The sequence below is a fragment of the Vespula vulgaris genome, chromosome 5 (assembly GCF_905475345.1).
Source record: "Vespula vulgaris chromosome 5, iyVesVulg1.1, whole genome shotgun sequence".
Classification (NCBI taxonomy): domain Eukaryota; kingdom Metazoa; phylum Arthropoda; class Insecta; order Hymenoptera; family Vespidae; genus Vespula; species Vespula vulgaris.
This window is the reverse complement of record NC_066590.1, coordinates 9,070,872-9,094,480: the sequence shown is the minus strand read 5'-3', so window position 1 is coordinate 9,094,480 and position 23,609 is coordinate 9,070,872. Positions and strand designations below refer to the sequence as shown.

Genomic DNA, 23,609 nt, shown 5'->3' with positions numbered 1-23,609 from the left:
CATACTTTGCGTATAAGGTGTATCTCTATGTGTCTCACTTCACTTGGATGTAATGTTCAGTTATATGTTCTAAATAATACGAGATTAGTTTCGTTTTATTCAAAATCCTTTTGTATAAATTGCTCTTGCATTTTGTCATTATATTTCTTCATGGAATTATAATATAAAAGATAATCCGTCGTAACGGCATGCTAAATCTTCTAAAGCATGACGATCAGGACATTTATGCGCCTGAGTGATACCACGAGCAGATGGTATAATTTTTATTTTCCTTTCTTGTTTAGGTTATCTATTGTATTTTACATTGTTAATTTTATTTTTATAATTTTATAACTTTTTCTAATTTTTAATAGTGTTTTGAAGTTACCATCTTATACAGTTAAATTACACATACCATATACGTACAGAAATGTAAGAGGTTTTAGACGATTAAAGAATTCTTTCAAACAACCTGAAAGTCCTTTTACAAGACTTAATGCTGAAAATAGACCTGTTCAATTTTCCAAGTTGTTAAAACCATTTGTTTTTACTATTACGGTATGTACAGTAATGATTGTTTTCGTAAAATAATAAAACGTAAAATCGTTATTCTTTATAATATATTGTATTCTGTTTATTAGTTTACAGGAGTTACAATAGTTACAACAGCAATTTGGGAATATGAAAGTATTAGGAAGCAAACATATAAAATAATTAATCATTTCAGACAATATTACAATGTTGTATGTATTTTTTACTTAAAATTTTAATCATAATTATTATTATTATTGCTTGTACTAATAAAGCTTTTATATGTATTTAGAAAACAGGATGGCGGAAAGAAATGGAAGCATGGTGGAGAAATTTAACAGATGGGCAAAGAATGTTCGCACCTATATGTTTCTTAAATGTTCTTGTATTTCTTGCATGGAGAGTACCTGCATTACAAAATATAATGCTAAGATATTTTTGTGCCAATCCTGCTTCTAGTGAGTAATTAAGTAAGGTATATATTCTCTTTTAATTGTTTTATATAGATCAAGTAAATATAATTTATTGTTTCTTTTTTATTCAAGGTGCATCATGTTGGTCTATGATATTATCAACATTTTCACATTATTCTTTATTACATTTGGCTGCTAACATGTATGTACTACATAGTTTTAGTACAGGAATTGTAGCATCTTTAGGCAAAGAACAATTTTTGGCACTTTATTTAAGCAGTGGTGTCATTTCTAGTTTTGCTAGTCATTTCTATAAAGTTGTATTTGGTTTACCTGGTCTATCTGTAGGAGCTGTGAGTAATATGTATTTTTGGTAAATGAATATTACATAATTACTTTCAAATTAATTTCACTGGTATCAGTCAGGTGCAATCATGGGCGTTCTTGGATTTGTCTGTACAGAGTATCCAGATACTCGTCTAGCTATATTTTTTCTTCCTATGTTCACATTTACTGCGAGTATGGTAAATTAGCATTCAATGTATTTATAACATATATTTCTTGCAAGATATTTCTTTCTTTCTTTATATTTTATAAAAGAATCTTTTCATTTCAGGCAATTAAAGTAACAATGACTCTAGACTTTACAGGCTGCGTATTAGGATGGAAATATTTTGATCATGCTGCACATTTAGGTGGTGCATTATTCGGAATGCAAGTGTTATTTTGTTTAATATTCATACACATTATGAATGACAAAATGTTCAATAATTACTTCATTAAATTTTTTTTTATTTTTCTCTATTATGTAGATTTTGGCAAGCTTGGGGCAATGCTAATATTTGGCGAAAACGGGAACCAATATTAATGTTTTGGCATGAATTACGAAATCCACGCAAATCACAATAAATATCGACTTTTATAAGGTGATAATTTTGTTATTATATAAAAAACGTAAGATACTAGATTTAAATCAGACTATAAATTTGATATACTTTAGGAGGTATTATCGTGAAGAAAAAAATTACAGAATGTTAACATGTTTAATATATTTTTATTGTTAACAATTTTTATGTATATCATAAGAAAACTATAAAAAGGTGGAGAGAAAAAGGCAAAGAATAATGAGCGTAATTTATCTGTAGCTTTGTTCAAATGAAAGAAATCATATATTGATTCTTTTGCAGTTTATTTTATTTTGTTGTACTAATTTTAATTTCATTATACTAATCTAAAAGAATTTTTTATTAGTAAAAACTGTGATATAAATTTTGATAAAAAATATCTTTAATTCTTTAAGTACTTCATATGATGTTTAATATGATCTTCGATAAATGTAGCTATAAAATAATAACTATGATCATAAGCTTCTTGAAATCTTAAAACCAAAGGTAATCCAGCATCTTTTGCAGCATTCAATAAGTTTTCAGGCAATAGTTGACCCTGTTTTAAGAAATTATCTTCTTTTCCCTAAAATTAATATATTTTTAATATTTATTTTCTTTATTTATACAACATTAGATTTTTTACGTTTGACTAAGTTAAACCTGATCTATTAAAATATCCAAAGGAGGACCATTGTATTTTTTAGCTAATTCTGTAGCATCCCAGTCATTCCATAAGACATTGTTTTCTGTTTCTCCAAAATAGTTAGAGAATGCCTTTTTACCCCATGGGCACTGAATTGGATTACTAATAGGAGCAAATGCAGAAACCGATTTGTACATACCTGGATTTTTAAGTGCACAGATCAGTGCCCCATGACCTCCCATACTATACAAATAATCAACGTTAAAAATATTATTAACATTATGTCGAAATAGCAATTTTTGTATTACTGTCATACCTATGACCCATTATAGACTGTTTATCAGAGAGTATCGGGAATTTTTCATTAATCACTGATGATAATTCTTTAGTAATATAACTGTACATCTTGTAATTCTTTTTCCATGGCTCTTTTGTTGCATCCACATAAAATCCTGCTCCTATTCCTAAGTCCGAACTGCCGGATTCATCAGGAATATTTGATCCACGAGGACTGGTATCAGGTACTACTAAAGCAACACCATATTCTGAAGCATATTTTTGGGCACCAGCTTTTTGTATAAAATTTGCCTCTGTACACGTTAGTCCTGATAGAAAATAAATAACTGGGACAGAAACTTCTTCCGCTTGTGGTGGAAGATAGATTCCAAAATTCATTTTACAGCCCAGGACGGAGCTACAAAGTATTAACAAAAAAATTATTTTCAGATTCACTGTCACATAACCTTACATTTTTATCTTAATTTATAATACCTGTTATGCGAATAAACTTTTTGCCATCCTCCAAATATTTTATTATTAGATACTTCTGTGAGTTCCGTCATTGAAGAAGATTGTTGCACTGTCTAAAAGATAATAATCGGGTTAAATCGTTAAAAAAAATTCGTTTAAAATAATTACAATACGCAATTGTGTACAAAGGTTAAATAAGACTGTAATCAGTTTCTAAACTCGCCTTATTTCTTTATTCTCGACTCTTCGCGACTTCCTGATCGAAGACGTCGCAAAAATGTATTAGTAACTTTCAACATACAATATAATTATAAGATGTATGTACACCAATGGAGAAAGTATTTAAAAAATATTCAATATTGATAATGCGTTATTTTCAAAGCAGAACGTTCACATTCTACATTAATCGCACATTCTATTGCCAGAGAAGAAAAATCGTATGATCTATTTAAAATATAAGAACATTCCATCTGCATACTTTTTATACTTACTTCCGTGACTGCTGTACACCGTAACTGCTTCTTGTTTCCAAAAATTTTTTAAATTTGCCGCGGTCTTTTTTTTTTCTATATTTACAAAGCTGCCCCTTTGCTGACGGCATTTTTTTCTTTCTTTATTTTAATCACTTTTTATGTTGCATATTCAAAAATATATCTCGATATTATTCATATGACGTCTATTCGACGAATGAAAATTTTAATAATAACCACTTCACAGTATTTTTATATATTTCTCAGCCGTTTCTTAACGCTATCCATCATCCCTGGTTGTATAATGCCAATAATGAGAACAGACTTAATTCTTGATTGATTTTGATGAACAAGTTTGTTTTTAAAAACGAAGATTTAATTTAGATTCCTACCTTTTTGAATTTTTGAAAAAGCTTTATTTCCTTTGAAAAAAATGGTGTTTTTTCGAGAATAAATTATGCATAAAAATAAAGCTTTTTCAAAAATTCGAAAAAGTGGGGTCCTAGCTTCGTCTTTAAAATAACGTTTTGTTTATCAAAATTGATCAAAAATTTTGCCTGGACTCATTATTAACGTATTTTCTTTGAAAAATTATATCTCAAAAATAGATAACTTCTAAGAATAATTTTTATGCAGATGAAAACTTATTTTGGAAATCATGGCAGATTTTAAATAAAAACATGCAATTATATTGATGCGCGAGTAAAAAAAATAAGTGTATGTTTAATAATATCTTGATATATATTATAAAATAAATAATTGTGGAAAAGTATAAGAAATTAGATATATGTCAATATATCACAGATAAATATGATACACTTGTTGAGAAAAAAAAATTAAGAAATATTATTTTGATATTATATTATCTTGTAATAATTTCTAACGTATTATGATCTTTTTCAAATATTTTTAATTATTTTATTTTTGTACAATTGTGTTTTCTAAGCCTTTTCAAATATCTTAATTGGACAATGTATCAGTATGTAAATAATAGCAAAATTAATATACAAAATATATTTACATAATGAAAAACACATTATAGTGTATCCATGATTTTTTATATAATTTTTTACATTTATTTCTTTTTTAGCTTTTTTAATTCATTTTGTTGTTTTGCGGCATCACCAAATATTTCTTTCACTTTACGTTTGCGTTCAGTATCATTTTTGATCTGCTGTTTAATTTGTAATTTGGATAAGAATGCTCTATCCTTTCTTATTTCACGAATAGCGCCCTTCATTTCCTTTTTATATTTATGAAGTAATTTTTCTCTTTCTGCTTTTTCTTTAGACATAGGCTTATGCTTTTTGCCATCATACCTATAATACAAAAACATAATATATGTAGTATATGCGACATTCACAATATCAAAATGTAATTCTTATTTATATACTTAAAAAGTAAATGGAAAAAATAAAACACGTACACTCTTTCAATACGAGGCTCATATTGCCTTAATGGTTTTGGTCTTTTCTTTTCACGAATGATATATTCAAGCTTTTTATTTTTTAAGCCAATTAATTCTTCACATAATTGTTTTATGCGCTCCTTCAAACTAGAAGGATATCCATTGTACGGATTTTCTTTTAATAACTTCATAATTGGTTCGAATATAGAATATGCAGATTCTAATTCTTGAAGTTGATTTTTAAATTCAATAATTAAATTTATTGTAGTAAATAAAACTCTTATTTTATAATCATTGTCTATATCTTCATTTACTAAATCACATGCTTTCATAATTTCAATATTAGCATTTAAATCCATTTCTAAACTTGTTTTTTCGTGATCAATTATTAATAAATTACTCGATTTACCAATTTTTTTAAAAGGAGGAATCACCTTAATTTTTTCAATCAAAAGTTTTGGCGTAGCCATGTATATCACTCCACGTAAAAAATTGATAACAGATGGAGCAAATCGTTTACTTAATACTGTATACTAAAAAAATTAATTTTTGGTTACATTTATAATGCAGTACATGTATATATGCAGTTATATAAAATGTATAAATATAATTATTATTACATACCTCTAACATAAGAGTACATATAAACAGACCTTTTGATATATCTTTTCTGTTTTTAATACGACATGTTAACAATATTTGTGACATAAATATAAGGCAAGGAGTAACAATCACATGTCTAAAGTCAGATGTTGGAAATAATAATGATACCAATTTAAAAATAATAAGCTGAAAAAAAGGTAATTTTCAAATTACAAAATATTTAATTTTTTCCATTATTTAATATTCTTTAAACATACTGTGTTTATGTTGGGATACTGTTTCTTATTCTTTTCAAATTCTTCATGTTTTTCTTTTATTATTTCCATTATATAATCCTTAGTATTTTCAGGATTTACATGTGTAAGGTCATATAGATAAGGACATAATCTGAAATATATAATATAATAAAAATTTAATTAATTTTTTTAATAGAATAAAATATTTATTATATATATATATTTTACCTATCAAAAATTTGAAAAAAGTTAACGATATTTTCTACATTATCGTTTTCTATACTATTACTAAGAATATATTGCATTAAAAATATAAATAATTTGGATAATTTCTCTTTGTTTTGTTTATCTAGAGTCCAATGATTGCATTTTATTATGCGATCTACAATAACTGATTGATAATCAGGATTTTGATTTTGTAATAATTTTTGTAATTCTTCAAAACTTTCTGGTACTTTATAAGTATAAGGTAATTCTTTTCTAGCTTTCTCCATGCTTTCTTTCCTTTTTAAAAGATCATTTCTAATTTCTTGTTTCCTATCTTTACTGACAATCTTGTCAATAACTGTTTCATTATTTGCTTTTATTATTGACTTTAACTTTTCATTTTTGGAATTAATTAATTTTTCAGTAAATATATTATTTTCAAATCTAACACTTTTTTTGTCAGATATCTCCTCATCTTCACTAGAGGAATCAGATTGTTTTAAATCTGATAAGTCATCATTTGAAGAGCTATTATCTTCTACATCATTAGAATCTGACTGCACATCAAAATTTTTACACAAATCTGTTTCATGTTCTTCTTTACTTTCTTCATGTTCATTTATTAATTTTGATTCTTGACTAATTTTATTTGTTATAGTCTTGTTGATTTTATCATTTACAAGAGATTTCTTCTTTCTTTTTACTTGAATTTCTGTTTCATCTACATTTTCATTAACTTCAGAATCATTACTATTGCTAGTATCATTTGAGTTTTGACTCATGTCATCATTAAATATGTCATTGTCATTACTTACTCCATCATTTTGAATTTCATCAGATATTTTTTCTACTAAAAATCCATCATCAAGATCATCAGCTGATTTATGTTTCAGCTCTGCATTTGAATTGGATATAAATCCTTTCATTCTTGCTAAACGATCAGCTTCAAGTGCTTCTAGTTTTTCCTTCTCTTCTTTAATAATTTCTTCCTCAGATTTTAATCTATCAGTAGGATTGCCTCTAGCTTCAAATTTTAGTTCACGTACAGCTATATCATAATCATCAACTTTTACTTTATCAAGAGGATCTTGATTTGATATTTTACTTGCTGACATTATTGGAAGAAGATCTTTCCATTCAATATCTAGTTTTTCTGTTAAATCCAAAGTTTCCTCACGTATTTTTTGTTTCTCAGCTTTTCGTTTTTTAGATTCAGCAATAAGTTGTTCAATCAGATCTTTTCTAGATATAGTTGAATCTGATTTTGATAGAATGCCACCTCCAAAATGAGCTTCAACAAATTTTTTATTTAGTTTCCCATCTCTATTTTCATCATCACTAAATTCATCATCACTCTTTGGATCATCAAATTTTTCTATTTCTTCAAGAGTTTGGCCTCTATGTGTCAGCACTTCTTCGTCGTTCAAACTAAAAATATTTTTTTTCTTATGAGCTTTTATACGTTCTGCTGTAAATCTTGCCATAGCTTTTTCTTCTGGTGTCATACGAAAATTTTTTTCACCTATGCGTTTGTCTAAAAACACATTGTCTTTATTTTTTAATTTATACTCTTGAAATAGAGTACCCTTGCGTTTATTAATAGCTTTAGTACGTGATATACCAGGCAAACCTCTGTCTGCTTTATTCCTCCTTCCTAATACATTTTGTTTGTCTTTATTTATATGTATTTCGAAGGGATTTAAATTTTTCTTTTTTTGTTGGTTATGTTTTAATTGTGCTATTTCAGACAAGTTCTTCTTTGCTTTCACCATTTTAAATATTTATATTTTTCAGACGAAATGAGAAACATAAAGACGTCAAAACAAATATAGTATTTTACACATATAAAATCTATATTTAATTCAAATAAACAAAGTTTTTATAACCTATGTTAGATCATGATAGCTCAACAATAATCCACGTGTTTTTATTTCTATCTATGCCGGGTTTGTTATTGCTATGTAGTTACCACACATGTTACCAAGGGCATACCTCACTGACCAATTGGCATACCTCACTGAACGGCCAATTATATTTCAGTATTTTTCTAGTATCAAAGAACTTCATGGCTAAAAGTGCCATCGTATCACTAATTTTTGTTGTCCTACGTCAACCTGAAACTATGAAATTAGATTGTTTTATTTATTTTAATTAATTTATTAATTTAATTTTTTTTTTTAAACCCACCGTAAGCATGCAGCAGTCTACGAGTTTAGTGGCAACACAGCGTCGCATCAAACGAAATCCCATTGGTCGCTTCCGCCGCAAGCCAGGGATAGAACCACAACGGACCAATGACAATGTAGCAGGAATCCATCCTTCGCTTATTTAATATATAATATCTCTATATAACCGGCTGCACAGGCCGTCTCATCAATAACTTTTTCTTAGATTTATTATTAATTAACGATTATTATTTGTTTGACTAATTTCGATTATTCTTTCCGATTATATCTCTTAGCTATTTTTTTAATTATTACTTCGAACGATTATTAACGATTATTCAATTATTTTTTAGATTATTTTTTAGACTAAAACTCGATTATATTTTTATTTAGATTATTAACGATTATTATCGACTACATTTTTGTATCAAGTTGTTATTCCTGAACAAATTAAATATTGTTAAATCAATCTAAATTAATAACCTGGTTATGTCAAACAGAAACGATAGAATTCCTTCAGTCAATTCCAAAAGAATTCTAAATTAAGATGTAATTCGTTACTTACACGTTATTTAAAATCGTTTCCCGCGGACAGTCGTTCTCATAGTCGACAAACTCTACGTAAAATTTAACTTCCAATCACCATAATGCTTTGGGAAACGAACCAATCGAGGCAAAGATTCGACGAAGGAGAATCGACCCATCCAGTGTTTACAATTACATCGATTAATTAGAAGATGGATACTACCGCAAGTTTCGCTACTAGTTGACTGTCGCAGTTCAAAACATCACGAAATCAGAGGTAAAATGCAGCTATTCCTCGAAATAAAGGTAAGTGTTATTTAATCGGTTCGTACAATCCGTTTGACATACTATCAGATGGCAATCTCGTGTCATTGAACTGCATTCATCATTTAAAATTGAAAGGGCACATAACCTAGACGCAACCCAGACGCAGGAAATTCCTCTAGGGAATTTAATTTTTTCGAGGCCCGTGTTGAGTAAGACGTAATAAACATAAAACAAATTTGGTGACAGTAGTGAGATCCTCAAGACAGAATGTCAAGCGACTGAACGAACCAAAGTTAACCTAAACCAGCCGATAAAATGAAAACACGCACTAGCGTTAGGCGAATAAACGACGCAGAAGTCGATATCATCTTCAGGATTAGACAAAAGGACTTAGACATAATTCCTTTAGGAACGCGAACGCGAAGAACTATTATAATCAGATACAGTCAAACTTGATTTCGCTAGATTAGAAATGTTATTACACGAAATTGTTACAACGCGACAGCAAGCGAATGACGCGTATTACGTCCCGTTCGAGTTTACAATATTTCCATAGGAAAGCAATTAACATGGTGCTTTAGTATAACGGGCATAGATAATATCTCCATCGGTGCATTCACACGAAATGCAAACGAGCTCGCGAATTAATCCTTTTTAACGCAGAAGAAAAGATAATCCGGTTGATCATTAACAAATTGTGCGATCGTAGAAGATTACAATATACACTAGATCGATAGACTCTGTGAAGTATTACAGGAAAATCTAGGTACGCAATACAAAGTTAAGTAGTATCTGTATGAATCAAGATGAACACATTCTAGATTCCATAGATAGAGTAAAAGATCTTAACTAAGCAATCTATGACGAAGAACGATATAGAACGCACGAATTAACGGAAGATAAATGAAAAGAAATCAATGAGTTTATATCAGTTAGTTTGTATGACTTATAGAATATAAATTAAGGATAATTCTCAATATGTGCGAAAACCTTGATGTCTTCGCAAAGGCACAGCATTTCTACAGGTAGAATATAGATAGAACAAGACAGAGTCAGACGACAAAAACATCAGTAACCGTAAAATTTTTGGGACAGGCTGACAATCTCTAACCGTAATAAAGCAGAAATCAGAGATAGAAACATAATAAATTTTAATCAGACGTCAAAAACGTGTACAAACTGCAACAAGTTAGGGCATAATAGAGACAAATGCTATAAGCATAAATGGGAATAACAATTTAGGAGCGAAGAGTATCCTAGCAAGAACCATCGTTCCCTTACTCAACCTCCCGTTTCTCTACAGTGAATATAATCTGACTCATATGGTCAAAGAAAGGAGTGTTGATATTGTAAGAATTTGTCATACAATAGAAGAATGTAGGAAAAAATTGTGGTGCGATAGAAATTTGGAAAACGTGGTATCCCCTTTAAAGCAAAATGACTTCAGAGGTAAAATGACAACTGTGCCTAATAATGACCATTACAGCGGACGTCCAATCGACGTTTGTACAATCCATTTAAACCAAGATCCAGGAACATCATTGGTCATTTTCTCAAAAGACCTAAAAAGAGAAATAGGATTCTTAATAGATATGGATTCCGAAACAATATCTTTAAAATTAACACTAACCATACCAAGCCAGGTCAAATAACTGGTTGAAAATTTAATTATGAATTTATACATTTATATTATTTTTTCCGTTCATCATCAACTATTTCTACATTCTTAGATTCTCTGATTAATCAGTTTTTCACCTTTGTTTTTTTTCTTATATTTCTACTAAGAAAAATTCATCGCCTAGTTTATTTACCGTGAACGGTTATTTGACCGATGTACAAATTCGTTATCATTTAAAAAATTTTTCTACTTGGGATCTTATCTTTGGACTTAAGTATTACAACTATAGATAGTTGCATACATCTTAACACCATTTTGCTCTAATTTCACATGTATTGAACAGATGTATTAAGAATAGTCTAAATAGTTATAAGTCTGATATGAATCTATCTATTGATGAGTAATTATTCCTTACAAAAGTGAGATATGAATTTATACAATACATATCAAGTAAGCCTGATAAATTTGGCATTAAGTTTTGATTAGCATCGAATGCCAACAGTAAATACATTATAGATGGTTTTTCATATTTAGAAAAATGACTGTCGTCAATACTACTCAGTGAATTTGTTGTCCTTAAACTAGTTGAATCATTTGTTCGATATTGGACACATGTTATGACGGACAACTTTTTTACAAGCACATCAGTTAGTCTGGTTAAACTCTGTGCAAGATCCCACATCTAGACTAATTCATTGGCGACTAAAACTCTTCGAATACGAGTATAATATAATTTACAAAGCAAGGAAACGCAAAAATGAACGCGGATGCCTCATCGAGAAATCCGGTGGATTTCCAAATAACAAAATATATATGTATAACCAAATATTTTCGATAGTTGGCATCAGCTTGAGCGATGATGAACTATATGTAATTAGAGAAAGACACTTGAAACCTCGAGAGATCGTCAAACTTCTTGAAACATAGAACCAAGATAGAATCGAAGATAAACATAGAGATATAAACATAAACAGCTTCGAGAATACTGAAGCACGCGCAACTCAAACGCTCGCGATGTGAACAATAACAGAATTGACGACGAAGATGGACTATATCCGGTGAGAACGACTACACGCATATTGATAGCCCATCGAAATCCGAGATCGTTTAACCATGTACAACAGACACCTAGCGTATTTTATAATCGTAAATGGCGCTTCTCTAAATACCGGAGTGAAAAAATTGGCTGATAACGGTAATTACCGTCGATTTCCGAAGTTACGCTCAGTAGAGTAAAAGTTATCAAGCATAATGAAAAATATTTAAGAGCATTATCCGTCAAGCAAAGAATATCAGTATCAACGCAGCTAGAGACATTAAACGAAGCCTTGCATTTTCTCCTTGATGCGGTTTTGGAATTATAATTGAAAACGATAGCCATCTCTAGAAAACCAGTGGGCGGTTTATCTTGGGTCAATGTAAAATCCAAACTTCGTTTAATTTTGTTGGGTAGTCAAACAAAAATTTTAATTTTGAAAAATGAAATAATTATACCCAAGAAAGTTAAACGAACTTGGATCATTCATGAAAATCATACAACAGAAAATAATTATATATCAACAATTCAAGATTTCTTAATGAAATATTCCAATAATTAACCATTCCATTATCATAAGTTTTTTCGAGCGAAATAGTCGACGCTTTTATAAAATATGTCATTTGTCGTTTCGGCGCATCTAAAGGAGTCTTAACCGATCAAGGCACGAATTTTTTGTCAGAATTAATGAAAGTTGCAGCCAAAAGGTTCAGAATTAATCAGTATCAAATAAGCGTATATCACCTTCAATCAAACGGTTTGATAGAGAAATCGTATCAAGTATTAGCGAAATTTTTGAAACATTCCATATCTAACAATAACGATTGGGACAACTGGCTAGAAATAGTCATGTTCTCATATAATATTAGTTTACACGAAAGTACGCAATACATTCCTAATGAACTCGTCTTTGATCAATTAGCCAGAATAATGATTAACCAGAATTATGATTAACTAGAATAAATGATTTTTCCATAAATAATTTACGAAACGAAACTTACGCGTATTACTTAGCAGAATTAAACGAACAATTAAATAGATTTCAAGAAGCCGCTCGACATAATCTAAACCAAACGAAAGAAAGATCAAAACAGTGCTATGATAAAAGACAAAGATCAGTAAACTTCCAGACAGGAGATCGTGTATATCTCCCAAAGGGTACTACGAAAGGGAAATTCGATATTCAATACTTAGGGCCTTATCAGATCATATCTGCATTAAGAAAAAATAACGTAAAGATTCAAACGAGTTCAGGCACCTGTATAGTACATACAATCGCCTAAAGTTGGATAAATTAAAGCGCTGATAAAATCGCCTCATGCAGATTATATGATCGATTCACGATTCTAATAAAGCGCAGCATGGTGCATTATTTGCTCTTTCCTACATGTAACGATTGATAAGGATGATTCTCACCACTTTACTAGTTAATAAGTTAGGACATAAGTAGCGCGAACATAGCTCCGAGCATCATGATGTTACTTTCGTACTTACTCGCATGAGCGAATTCGCTCTCTGTGAATACACTCTGACGCGCACAGAACACCCAAAGTTATTTATCATGGAAACACTATCAAGTAAGACTTTCAAAAGTAAATCTAAAATCTCCGTAGAAAATGTAGATATATTCTACGTTAATTCCAAATTCATATATGTAGAGCGACATATAAAAATGCAGTTAATCACATTATACGTAGACGTAATAAAACAAAAATGCGGTTTAGAACAACAGGTATTAAAAAATGCACTCTCGTTAACATTCATTGCTCCGAGACGAAATGGCTTACAATGTAATGAAGAAGCTAGGTTGTATGGTAATTTTAGTAGCAGAAATAATTTACTTAGGAGACCGGAAAGGGTAGAAGGAGACAAAGATATTTCAGAATCACAGATGATATGCGAAGATGAGAGAGAAGCAGCAGAAAATTCAAGTAGAACTAGGACATATATAGAACTAAATCGTATACTCGACGATTGTGTTTAAAACGCACTTATACGTACGTATATTTTCAAATAAGAGAGGAAGTGTTACGTTAACTTAAATTTATAAAAGCAAACTATGGATCGTAAGTCCAAGTTTTTTTGAATATTGTTATGAATAGACGATATCTCATTTTGTATACTGAATTAAGCTAGAGTTGGAACGGGAATCTATCTTATATGAGATCATAATTATTTGCTCGTACATCTTTATTTACTAATTATATGCTCTAATATACATATATACATATGTATTATTAATACATTTCACTAATACGATTTAAATATAATTTTTCGTATAATTTCATATATTTTTAACATAATTTTTCGTATAATTTCACTCATACGATTATAATATATTGTAAAAGTTCAAACACTTATATTATAAAACACATATACACTAATATTAACATTATTATAGTAAAAAATGACACAACTTTAGCTAAGTCTAGACGTACGAGGAGTAGAGGAACGGCAGACACAAACACATGCACGAGATGAATATGATGAATCCATGGAACCTCATTTTCATTATCAACACGCAACGCTCTAAGCATTAGAGCTGGCGAGAACGCACACCACATCGAATGAGATTTTATTGGCTATCTCTGCAACAAGCCAGAGATAGAATCATGTTGGATCAATGACAAGACAACCTTCGCTGAAGCTACCCTTTGCTGGTTAATATTTTCTATATAAATGGCTGCATAGGCCATCTTCCATCGAATATTTGTTATTCTAGAAAAATTCAAGTGTAATACAATATAAATGTAATTGACTATTAAGACGCTTAGAGTCATCTAAGATTCATCTTAAGATATCATCTATAGTTATCTAAGATAATTATCTCTATAGATTAATATCTCTATAGATTAATATTGGAACGAAGAAAAAATATAGATATTTGGAAAAATCTGGTATTACTGGCTTTTTCATATCTGCATGGACTTTGTACTTAAGAAATTTTGACGCTGTACTCCTTACGAAAGCATAAGATTTCATTAGCATACGAACCTATTTGAAGTTGTAAATAAAATTGATTTTAAAACATAATTTTAAATCGGAATGTTTTAAATCGATATATTTAAATTGATCGACCGTAGATCAGTCTTTAAATTTATGCTTTGTATAAGATATTAATATATATTCAATTTAAATAAGTTTGTATTTAAGTAATTATATTTACGAAAGTGTTTAGTAGCAGAACGTTCGTATATAGGTACATGTATATGAAAGAAATTTACCTGTTCTGTAAGAATTACAGTGCTAGAAGCGACTAGTAGCCCTTCATCTACTATTGCTTTAGCCGGAAGAATGATGAAAATGAGTAGGTATAATACAAGCCCCGCTATCCATTCATAGTCCCATCTTTTTAAGGCGGATGCTACGTTAAATAATATCATAAATTATAAGTATAATTTTAAAGGAATGTTTTATGATATTTTTTCAATAATAAAAAACCATTTTATTGTTACATAATGGCAGAAAATGAAGACGTTTGTGAGTCCAAATATAGAACGGAATGTAAATTCCAAGTGTCGTTATGTTAAAAAAATCAGTAAGTAATGGATTTCTTTTTACAAATTGTTTCTCTGGTAAGATACTTTCCTTTGATAATTGTCTGCAAACAAGATAAAAAAGATAAAAATAATATTTCATATTAAATATATTTGCATTATATGAAAAAATGATCGAATTTGGTGAGAATTTTATAAATTAATCAATTTGACAATTTATAATTATATTGATGTACAGTAAATTCATTATTTCAAAGAGATTCGAATAAAATATTCGTTAATTTAATTATAAATAAAAATGTTTTTCTTTGAAGTACTAGACCTCGATAAATTATGATTGAAAATGTTTTTTATTAAAATGACTTGTTTAACTAAGAGTAAAAGAAATAGGCAAAATTGTTAATAAAACAATTATTAGAATGTACATGGACATCTATTAAATTTGATATGAAGAATTCTTTTATTTTCATTTTTATATTTCGTGAAATCAAGAATGAATTTTTGAAATTTCTGAATAATAAACAAATTCATTTTATGTATTCATATTTGCACACATTACGTATAGATAAATAATTATATTTATAGATTTATTGTTAATAAAATGGATTAATTAATTTATTAAATAAAATAAATGCAAAAAATCTAATGATCGAAGTATAATAAAATAATCGATAAATGATCATACATTGCAAGAATCATGAATTAACATAATTTTATATTTACATGATACTATGGTGATAGTATATAAGAAAGAAAACTATTACGTAGTAGTATGTTATAATAACACGTACACTTAATAACATGATAGTACGTATGAATGCTGTATATATATGACACAAATAAAATCAATGACATATAATGCCTTTATATATACAAACAAGAAAGGTGAGCCTTTCGCAATCAATATTAATATAAAAACTTTATTTTGTTTTAATTTCTCAACAATTACTATTAATTTTGTTTAATCCAGGTGAAATTTTATTTAGTTGCTCTTTATGTTTTGACAAAAAATGTAAGCTACTTAACTTATTGAAATATTAACTATAGAACAATCTACAAGGCTTTAAACAAGTGAAAAAAAGAGTGAAAGTCGCTATACGATCTACGTGACGTACTATGCGAGGGAAAATAAAAGGAAAAATAAATAAAATTTATAAAAATTGGACTCGAATGGATACATAAACATTCGCAATCGGTGATTTTATAATGAGAATGCTAGCTGAAATCCATGTACAATTTTCAATCGTCTATAACTAAAAGTTATAATAATATATAATAATGGGTGACATAATAGAAGCATTTAAATAATACTACTTATAAGTTACTGAACATAATACCAGTATTAAGTTTCTGCTTTAAATGTGTTACTTTTTTTTTTACATTTCTGGAGAAAAATTAAACGAATTTGATAAAATTTAAAAGAATTTGAATATACTAAAAACTTTCAAATACAAAAGCCAAAATTATGAAATATCTTATAATTACAATATGAAACGAATCTTTTATTACAGTATTTGTCATCAAAATTATCCGATATCTGTAGTATCTGTCGAATTTACTCCATATTTCCGATATCATATCATAAATGCAATTATTAAATTTCCCAATAATGTTATTCAAAATTTTCTACAAGAAACACAATGTAAATAACTTTAATAAATATCTACATACTTTCTCTGCGTTAAATGAATTATCTTATTTTATTATTTACAAAAGTTATGATAATAAAAATCAATAATCCCGTATTTACTTTTATGTTTGTATTTCAGTAATGGTTGCTTCATCTATCATCTTTTTCTTTTTATATTTGTTAATTATAAAACATTGATTTTTAAAATGAAGTATCCATTTTATTCTTCGTGTAAAATATTATATCTCTTAAACAATCATTTTTTAATATTTAAATGACTTAAAGAGTTTATGTAGAGAATATAGATCTTATTGATCATTCTGATTATAAGTGATTCAAACTTGTCAACAGTGGAAAAATTATGTATATTCATAATATAAACTCACCGTATAAATTGGAGACTCTTAAATAATTGCTTATTGTTATATTCGTTCAGTGCTTTAACTTTACGATTTTTTCATTCAATATTATTTCGTGTAAGGAGTTCATTCTCATGTGTGGACGATCGTGAAGAAGCATTTCCTTAACGATACAACACACATGATGATATACGAACGGACGAATGTAACTTTTCCTTTCGTATTATTTATTATATTATTTATTATTATAAAAGTGTACTGATCGGAACTGACATCTAGAGAATAGTAGATTTGTGCGTATATTCCAAATATTTCTTTGGTATTTTCGTCGGTCTTTAACGTAAATTCACTTTGAACTTTTTCGTTAAATCTATCTTTTCTCAGATAAACATTTTATGATTCTGTTAAATAATAGTGTTTGCGCAAAATTATACATACACGAATACACACAAATATAATAAAAAAATATTAATATCTTAGCTACATTAAAAAAATTCATACATTATGAATGTCAACATTAATTATTATGCATTTATAGCTCGAGTTGTTCGTAATTACGTTTTCATATGCTAATAATAGAAATGATCGTTACTTGATGTATATTTTTAATTATTAACTGAAAAAAGAATGAGATAGGAAAGCGTACACTTTTGCATGTGTATTGTACGTATGTGTATCTATTTTAAATAAATATTACGACGATGAAAAAGAGGTATTGCGTATTACCATATATTCTTTATCGATACCTTTGGAAAATAGAATACGAAGACTTGTTAACAGATAGATGGTTGCGATAATGACAGAATAACTCATTAATCACTCATTAAATCATATAATTACAGAGTAGATTATTCAAAAATAACAAATCAAGAGAATATATTGTACTTGTGAATGTCGATATTATGAATACATATATAAAATTTAATAGTATTTTTAATCATATTTTTATTTTTATATTTAATTTGTTTTTGTATTTAATAAATTGTAAACTGACTTACGACGTGAAAAAGTAGTATTATGATTAGCAACCAATCAATAAAATATCTATTTATGATTTTATCGATATCATTTTAAAACATATGGATAGGTTCCTGAAAGGGATTTAGATAGAAGAATTAAAAAATAAATTAAAGAATAATTAAAATTTTCTATTTAAAATAAAAACTGACTATTTCTCTTAGCAAAAAACAAAAAGAACAAAATCTTCCATCGTTCGTTCCTCGTAAGTTTATTTCTTTCATAAGAAAATAATTAGAAAATCTTTTACAAAATTTTTTTAAAAACTGCAGCAATATATATGATAGTTCGAATATAATTAAAAACAGAAAAAATAAACATTTTCGTAAAATATATATATTTATGTTCTAGCCAATATATTACAAAAGACAGTACCTTAAAGAAATGATTCTTTCAACATTAGTAATGCATATCTTATTTAATGTTCATTCAGATATAGGATTGCAATACCAAATTCTCGGTAAAATGAAATTCAAGAATTTATCAGGATACTCAACACAGTTTTGTCTTCCAAAGAATTCCATAGCATACATACTGCACATTACACCGTTGCCCAACATGAGGGTACACCATAGAAATAAATTGCCAGCTTTTCTTGTAATAAAAGTTAATGGGAAGCCTATGAAACCGAACAAAAGTATCATTCCGGGACAGAAAAATCGGAAAGCGAAACACATTATATATTCGTGAACAAATGCAGATATGCAAAATACGGAGCAAGTTGCGATGAATCTATTTTGGTTCGTTAAGATCTCAACTACATCTTTGTATACGTAGGCGTAAAGCCAATCATGTACGACGACGTTCCATGTCCTGTAATAAACGCTATAAGACGATGAATTCCACCAGTCCTAAAAATGAAATAAATATAAATTGTATGATAATGGTTAAGATTATGAATTAGTTTTATTAAAAGAAAAGGGGTAGATCATTTTGTCCTTTACTTTGTAAAACAATCGATCAGCAAAACGCAGTAGTTCAGCGCAAGCATTTAACCAAGCGTGTAAAAGACAATAAAATCCACAAAGGAAGAAAAGAATTCCAGGCATGGATGTATTGATTATATTGACAAACAATTCTTCCCTTCTCATAGGTTTCACTCCATGTTTCCCATACATCGGATAAAAGAAGCGTTTGCATATGAAAGCCATGTAAAATATTATCAACAAAACTTCTAGGTAATGCCAAAGGACAAACTTCCATCGAATATTTCTTGTTCTAGAAAAATTCAAATATAATACAATATATATGTAATTGATCATTAAGACGTTCGGAGTCATTTATAGATTTACCTAGGATAATTATCTCTATAGATTAATGTTGGAGCGAAGAAGAAATATAGATATTTCGAAAAATCTGGCATTACTGGCTTTTCCATTTCCGCGTGGATTTTGTACTTAAGAAATTTTGGCGCTGTACTCCTTATGAAAGCGTAAGATTTCATTAACATACGAACCTATTTGAAGTTGTAAATAAAATTGATTTTTAGAACTACATCTTAAATCGACATGTTTTAAATCGGTATATTTAAATCGATCAATCGTAGATCGCTCTTTAAAGTTATGCTTTGTATAAGATATTAATATATATTCAATTTAAATAAGTTTGTATTTAAGTAATTATATTTACGAAAGTGTTTAGTAGCAGAACGTTCGTATATAGGTACATGTATATGAAAGAAATTTACCTGTTCTGTAAGAATTACAGTGCTAGAAGCGACTGGTAGCCCTTCATCTACTATTGCTTTAGCCGGAAGAACGATGAATACGAGTAGATATAATACAAACCCCCCTATCCATCCATAGTCCCATCCTTTTAAGGCAGGTGCTACGTTAAATAATATCATAAATTATAAGTATAATTTTAAAGGAATGTTTTATGATATTTTTTTGGATAATAAAAAACCATTTTATTGTTACATAATGGCAGAAAATGGAGACGTTTGTGAGCCCAAATATAAAACGGAATGTAAATTCCAAGTGTCGTTAAGGTCATTAAAGACCAAATATAAAGGACTCTTGTAAATTTTCCGAAACTCCATATTATGATATTCATGCCAACATTTATTCTGGAAATATAATAAAAAAATATATACAGGAGTCGACAAATTCGTTACGTTGACTATACTTTAGTGAGATATACTTGCATTATATTTTTTATCAAAATTCAATGAAATTGAGATATAACTGGTCATACTTACGATCCACTATCCACGATATCGTATGTAATAGTATTTATAAGAAGTATTATTAGAATCGTTATAAATATATTATATACTGTCCGTACATGTTTGTTGGTGTTAAAAAGATCAGTTAGTAATGAATTTCTTTCAAAAAATTGTTTTTCCAGTAAGATACTTTCCTTCGATAATTTTCTGCAAATAAGATGAAGAAAATAAGGAATAATACTTCATAATAAATATGTTTACGTTACATGAAAAAATGGTCAAGTTTGGAAGAATTTTATAAATAAATAAACTTGACAATTTATAATATAATATATACAATATATTATATATATTATAAAACGTAATATAATACATTACGTATGATGCACAGTGGATTCATTTTTTCAAAGAGATCGAATAAAAGTATATTGGTTGACCTTATTTCAAATGCTAGACTTCAATAAATTCCGATAAGAAATGTTTTTTATTAAAATGATTTAAATAATTTTTATGCGATATCATCGTATTTATTTAAATTGTGATATAAAATTCAAATGAGAATAAACATTTCATATCTAAATCTGAACGTCAACGGTCATGTGTTATCATTATCAATTTCATGGTGACTAGGAGACTCGTAATCTCGGCAATAGCTCTATTTCTTTAATAAGGAGTAAGACAATGATAGTAACGATAAGGTAGGTCTTTCTTGATGAAACAATTGTAGGAATGTACATGGAAATCTATTAACTCTGATATCAAAGATTTTCTTTACTTTCATTTACAGATTTTGTTAATAAATATTGATATCAATGAATTCCAAACTTTCGAATAATAAAAAAATTCATTTTTCATATTCATATTTATACATATTAAGTATAAATAAATAATTATATTTATGTACTTATTATTTATAAAATGGATATACCAGATTGAATGGATTAAAAATTGAATAATCGAAATTTAATAAAATGAATGATAAATGATTATGTATCGCAAAGATCATGTATAATTATATAAATCTTATTTTAGATTAGCATGTATATGATACTTTTATGATAATAGTACAGGTAAGCAAATGTGTTGTGACGTAGTAGTACGCATGATCGAATGTATGAATGGTATATATATATGGCACAAATCAGATCAGTAGAGACACATATAATGCCTTCGTGATATGCAACGAGAGAGAAGGGTCTCCCTCAATCATGTTATTAGATTTGTTGGTTTTATTATACTGAATCTGAACTCATTCGTATATTGTTCTTGATTGTGGAATTTTTAATATTCATATAAATAGCATAAACGCGATATCTTACATATTTTTTTGCGATTTATCAAATACAAGCGGAATAGAGAATCAGTAATTTAAACTTGACTGTAAACATTTTATTTAAGTGCAAGCGCACTCGGATTTATTTGATACTACTATATATGATATTTTTAATCAGTTACTTCTTTCGATATATTTCTAGATAAATATTGGAATTCGAATAAATTTGATAATACGATAAATATATTTATATACAAAAGACGAAATTGTAATACATCTCGTAATTCTGATGCGATACGAACCTTTTATCACAATATTTATCACCCAAATTATCCGAATTATTGCGTAATGATATCTCAGATTTGTTTAATACCTCTGATATCATATCGTTAATACGATCATTGACTTGTTCGATAATGCTCTCCGAAATTTCCTACAAAAAGAACCATGTAAGGAGCTTTATTAAATATCTAATATATTATGCTAAATGAATTATCTTATTTTATAACTTACAGATATTAAGATTATAAAAACTAATGATTTCGTACTTGCATTCGTGTTCGTATTTCAGCAACGGTTGCTTCATCTATCGTCTTTTTCTTTTCATTTTTGTTAACTATAAAACACCGATTTTTAAAATGAAATAATTATTCAATTCTTCATAAAAATATATATTTCTTAATTATTTAATATTTAATGGCCTGAAGAAACTATGTCGAAAATCTTACTGATTATTTTACAAGTGCTTCAAAATTATCGATCATGAGAGAATTATCGTGATGTACTTTTGCACTGTACAATAGTATAACATTAAACATACAGACATTATAATTTAAAATAATAATCTATATGTATAGAAAAAAGCTTATCTTCCTATAGATTTTCATTATATATGTGTGTGTGTATGTATATTATATATATATATATAAGCCTACCTCGTAAATTTGAAACTTCCAAATGACCGTTCATCCTTGTATTCGTTGCTTCAACTTAGTGATCTCCTCCAGTATTATTTCGTCTGACTTTACCCTCGCGAGTAAAATCGATGATCTCTGAACAATTGAAAGAAAAACTTCTCGAGCATAAAAGCTTCCCCTTAGCGACACAGCACACGCGACGATAAGCGAATGAGCGAACGTACTCTTGTACGTTATAAAAGTGTACTGGTTGGAACTGATCTCTGGCAAATAGTAGAACTAAAATCGTGCGCGTATTTCAATTATTTCTTTAGTATTTTTGTTGACATTCAATATAGATCATTGCTAAAGACTTACAGTTAGATTTGCTTTTTTACGTTGTTAATCCAATAATAATTTCCTGGTAACTGTGAAATATTGTACGATTCTATAAAATAACTACGGCTTTTCGTGTAATTATATTACACGCACACACACACACACACACATATATATAGTTTCAAAAAAGAAAAAGAAAGAATATTTCCTTTAACAAGATTTATAACGCAAGTAGACGATTTTTTGTCGCATATAACCTTAAGTAAACAAAAGTGTGAAGAAGACATAAATTTACAGTCGATAACGAGTTTTACTTTATTTCATTTGTTGATAATGTCAGTTCGACCTCTTAATCGTCGGTTCAATAACATATCATCCTTTTGAAGTGTTACACGCTTCGCATGGTTAGTCAATAACAATGAATCTTCGAAAAATTGTATCATATACATTTCTAACGCCTCTTGTAATGCTTCTAGTGCGACCAATTGTATTCTATAAGAATATTATAGAAAACATTCTTATTTTCTTCGTATCATTGATCAGTTTTGTAGATTTGAAAATATTTGAAGTATGAATGAAGATGAATACCTGTAAATTGTGGAATATAATTCTATAAAAATTTGTCTAACTAAACGAACAAACGGTGCTCTCGGTATAAGAAGATGCGTTGTGTTTTGAAGATATATAATATTC

The 23,609-nt window shown here is 28.5% G+C and overlaps 4 protein-coding genes and 1 long non-coding RNA gene across 11 annotated transcripts; 2 read left to right on the top strand and 3 right to left on the bottom strand.

The window, feature by feature from the left end:
* The first annotated feature begins 27 nt into the window (after positions 1-27).
* Positions 28-2,865, top strand: LOC127064097 (presenilins-associated rhomboid-like protein, mitochondrial). Of its 3 annotated transcripts, none has more exons than XM_050994655.1 (9): positions 29-254; positions 354-537; positions 621-722; positions 803-968; positions 1,056-1,276; positions 1,346-1,447; positions 1,540-1,637; positions 1,736-1,849; positions 2,574-2,865. In XM_050994655.1, exons 1-8 carry the CDS (start codon positions 208-210, stop codon positions 1,830-1,832), a joined length of 1,017 nt encoding a protein of 338 aa, XP_050850612.1. In that variant the 5' UTR covers positions 29-207; the 3' UTR covers positions 1,833-1,849; positions 2,574-2,865. The 3 variants fall into 3 exon arrangements, 2 of the variants coding, with proteins under 2 accessions (XP_050850612.1, XP_050850613.1); XM_050994656.1 differs by having other exon boundaries at positions 1,924-2,865; XR_007781590.1 differs by lacking the exon at positions 2,574-2,865 and having other exon boundaries at positions 28-254; positions 1,346-1,464; positions 1,736-1,856.
* On the bottom strand, positions 2,089-3,969 carry LOC127064098 (S-formylglutathione hydrolase). 2 transcript variants are annotated; one of them, XM_050994658.1, is made up of 5 exons: positions 3,695-3,969; positions 3,225-3,316; positions 2,770-3,147; positions 2,471-2,696; positions 2,089-2,393 (listed from the first exon to the last, which is right to left on the bottom strand). In XM_050994658.1, the coding sequence occupies exons 2-5, from the start codon at positions 3,293-3,295 to the stop codon at positions 2,211-2,213; spliced, it is 858 nt and encodes a 285-aa protein (XP_050850615.1). In that variant the 5' UTR covers positions 3,296-3,316; positions 3,695-3,969; the 3' UTR covers positions 2,089-2,210. The 2 variants fall into 2 exon arrangements, with proteins under 2 accessions (XP_050850615.1, XP_050850614.1); XM_050994657.1 differs by lacking the exon at positions 3,695-3,969 and adding an exon at positions 3,423-3,661 and having other exon boundaries at positions 3,225-3,312.
* Positions 3,970-4,709: 740 nt separating this feature from the next.
* Positions 4,710-8,213, bottom strand: LOC127064091 (nucleolar protein 14 homolog). The gene is made up of 5 exons (XM_050994640.1): positions 6,149-8,213; positions 5,942-6,071; positions 5,706-5,870; positions 5,100-5,614; positions 4,710-4,992 (listed from the first exon to the last, which is right to left on the bottom strand). Exons 1-5 carry the CDS (start codon positions 7,897-7,899, stop codon positions 4,749-4,751), a joined length of 2,805 nt encoding a protein of 934 aa, XP_050850597.1. The 5' UTR covers positions 7,900-8,213; the 3' UTR covers positions 4,710-4,748.
* A 671-nt stretch (positions 8,214-8,884) lies between these two features.
* On the top strand, positions 8,885-16,921 carry LOC127064102 (uncharacterized). Its single transcript, XR_007781591.1, has 2 exons — positions 8,885-9,123; positions 14,161-16,921. It is a non-coding gene; the product is annotated as an uncharacterized LOC127064102 (long non-coding RNA).
* Positions 16,922-18,561: 1,640 nt separating this feature from the next.
* LOC127064096 (sterol O-acyltransferase 1) lies at positions 18,562-23,134 on the bottom strand. Of its 4 annotated transcripts, XM_050994650.1 has the most exons (10): positions 22,956-23,134; positions 22,617-22,877; positions 22,230-22,297; positions 21,984-22,114; positions 20,442-20,615; positions 20,161-20,309; positions 19,929-20,068; positions 19,534-19,697; positions 19,186-19,459; positions 18,562-19,092 (listed from the first exon to the last, which is right to left on the bottom strand). In XM_050994650.1, the coding sequence occupies exons 2-10, from the start codon at positions 22,648-22,650 to the stop codon at positions 18,667-18,669; spliced, it is 1,560 nt and encodes a 519-aa protein (XP_050850607.1). In that variant the 5' UTR covers positions 22,651-22,877; positions 22,956-23,134; the 3' UTR covers positions 18,562-18,666. The 4 variants fall into 4 exon arrangements, with proteins under 4 accessions (XP_050850607.1, XP_050850608.1, XP_050850610.1 ...); XM_050994651.1 differs by having other exon boundaries at positions 22,617-23,134; XM_050994653.1 differs by lacking the exon at positions 21,984-22,114 and having other exon boundaries at positions 22,956-22,982.
* Between the last annotated feature and the right edge of the window lie 475 nt (positions 23,135-23,609).

Coding starts and splice junctions, on each gene's coding strand:
- LOC127064098 (XM_050994657.1), bottom strand. Junction 3,148..3,224: donor AAAGTTTATTCGCATAACAG/GTATTATAAATT, acceptor AATACTTTGTAG/CTCCGTCCTGGGCTGTAAAA. Junction 2,697..2,769: donor CAGTCTATAATGGGTCATAG/GTATGACAGTAA, acceptor TTATTTGTATAG/TATGGGAGGTCATGGGGCAC.
- LOC127064097 (XM_050994655.1), top strand. CDS start 208: ATGACGATCAGGACATTTATGCGCCTGAGTGATACCACGAGCAGATG. Junction 255..353: donor AGTGATACCACGAGCAGATG/GTATAATTTTTA, acceptor AATTTTTAATAG/TGTTTTGAAGTTACCATCTT. Junction 538..620: donor CATTTGTTTTTACTATTACG/GTATGTACAGTA, acceptor TCTGTTTATTAG/TTTACAGGAGTTACAATAGT.
- LOC127064091 (XM_050994640.1), bottom strand. CDS start 7,899: ATGGTGAAAGCAAAGAAGAACTTGTCTGAAATAGCACAATTAAAACAT. Junction 6,072..6,148: donor TTTTTTCAAATTTTTGATAG/GTAAAATATATA, acceptor TATATATTTCAG/ATTATGTCCTTATCTATATG. Junction 5,615..5,705: donor TATGTACTCTTATGTTAGAG/GTATGTAATAAT, acceptor TAATTTTTTTAG/TATACAGTATTAAGTAAACG.
- LOC127064096 (XM_050994651.1), bottom strand. CDS start 22,650: ATGAACGGTCATTTGGAAGTTTCAAATTTACGAG. Junction 22,298..22,616: donor GGAAGTTTCAAATTTACGAG/GTAGGCTTATAT, acceptor GGTGTTTTATAG/TTAACAAAAATGAAAAGAAA. Junction 20,616..21,983: donor GATAAATATTGTGATAAAAG/GTTCGTATCGCA, acceptor TCTTATTTGCAG/AAAATTATCGAAGGAAAGTA.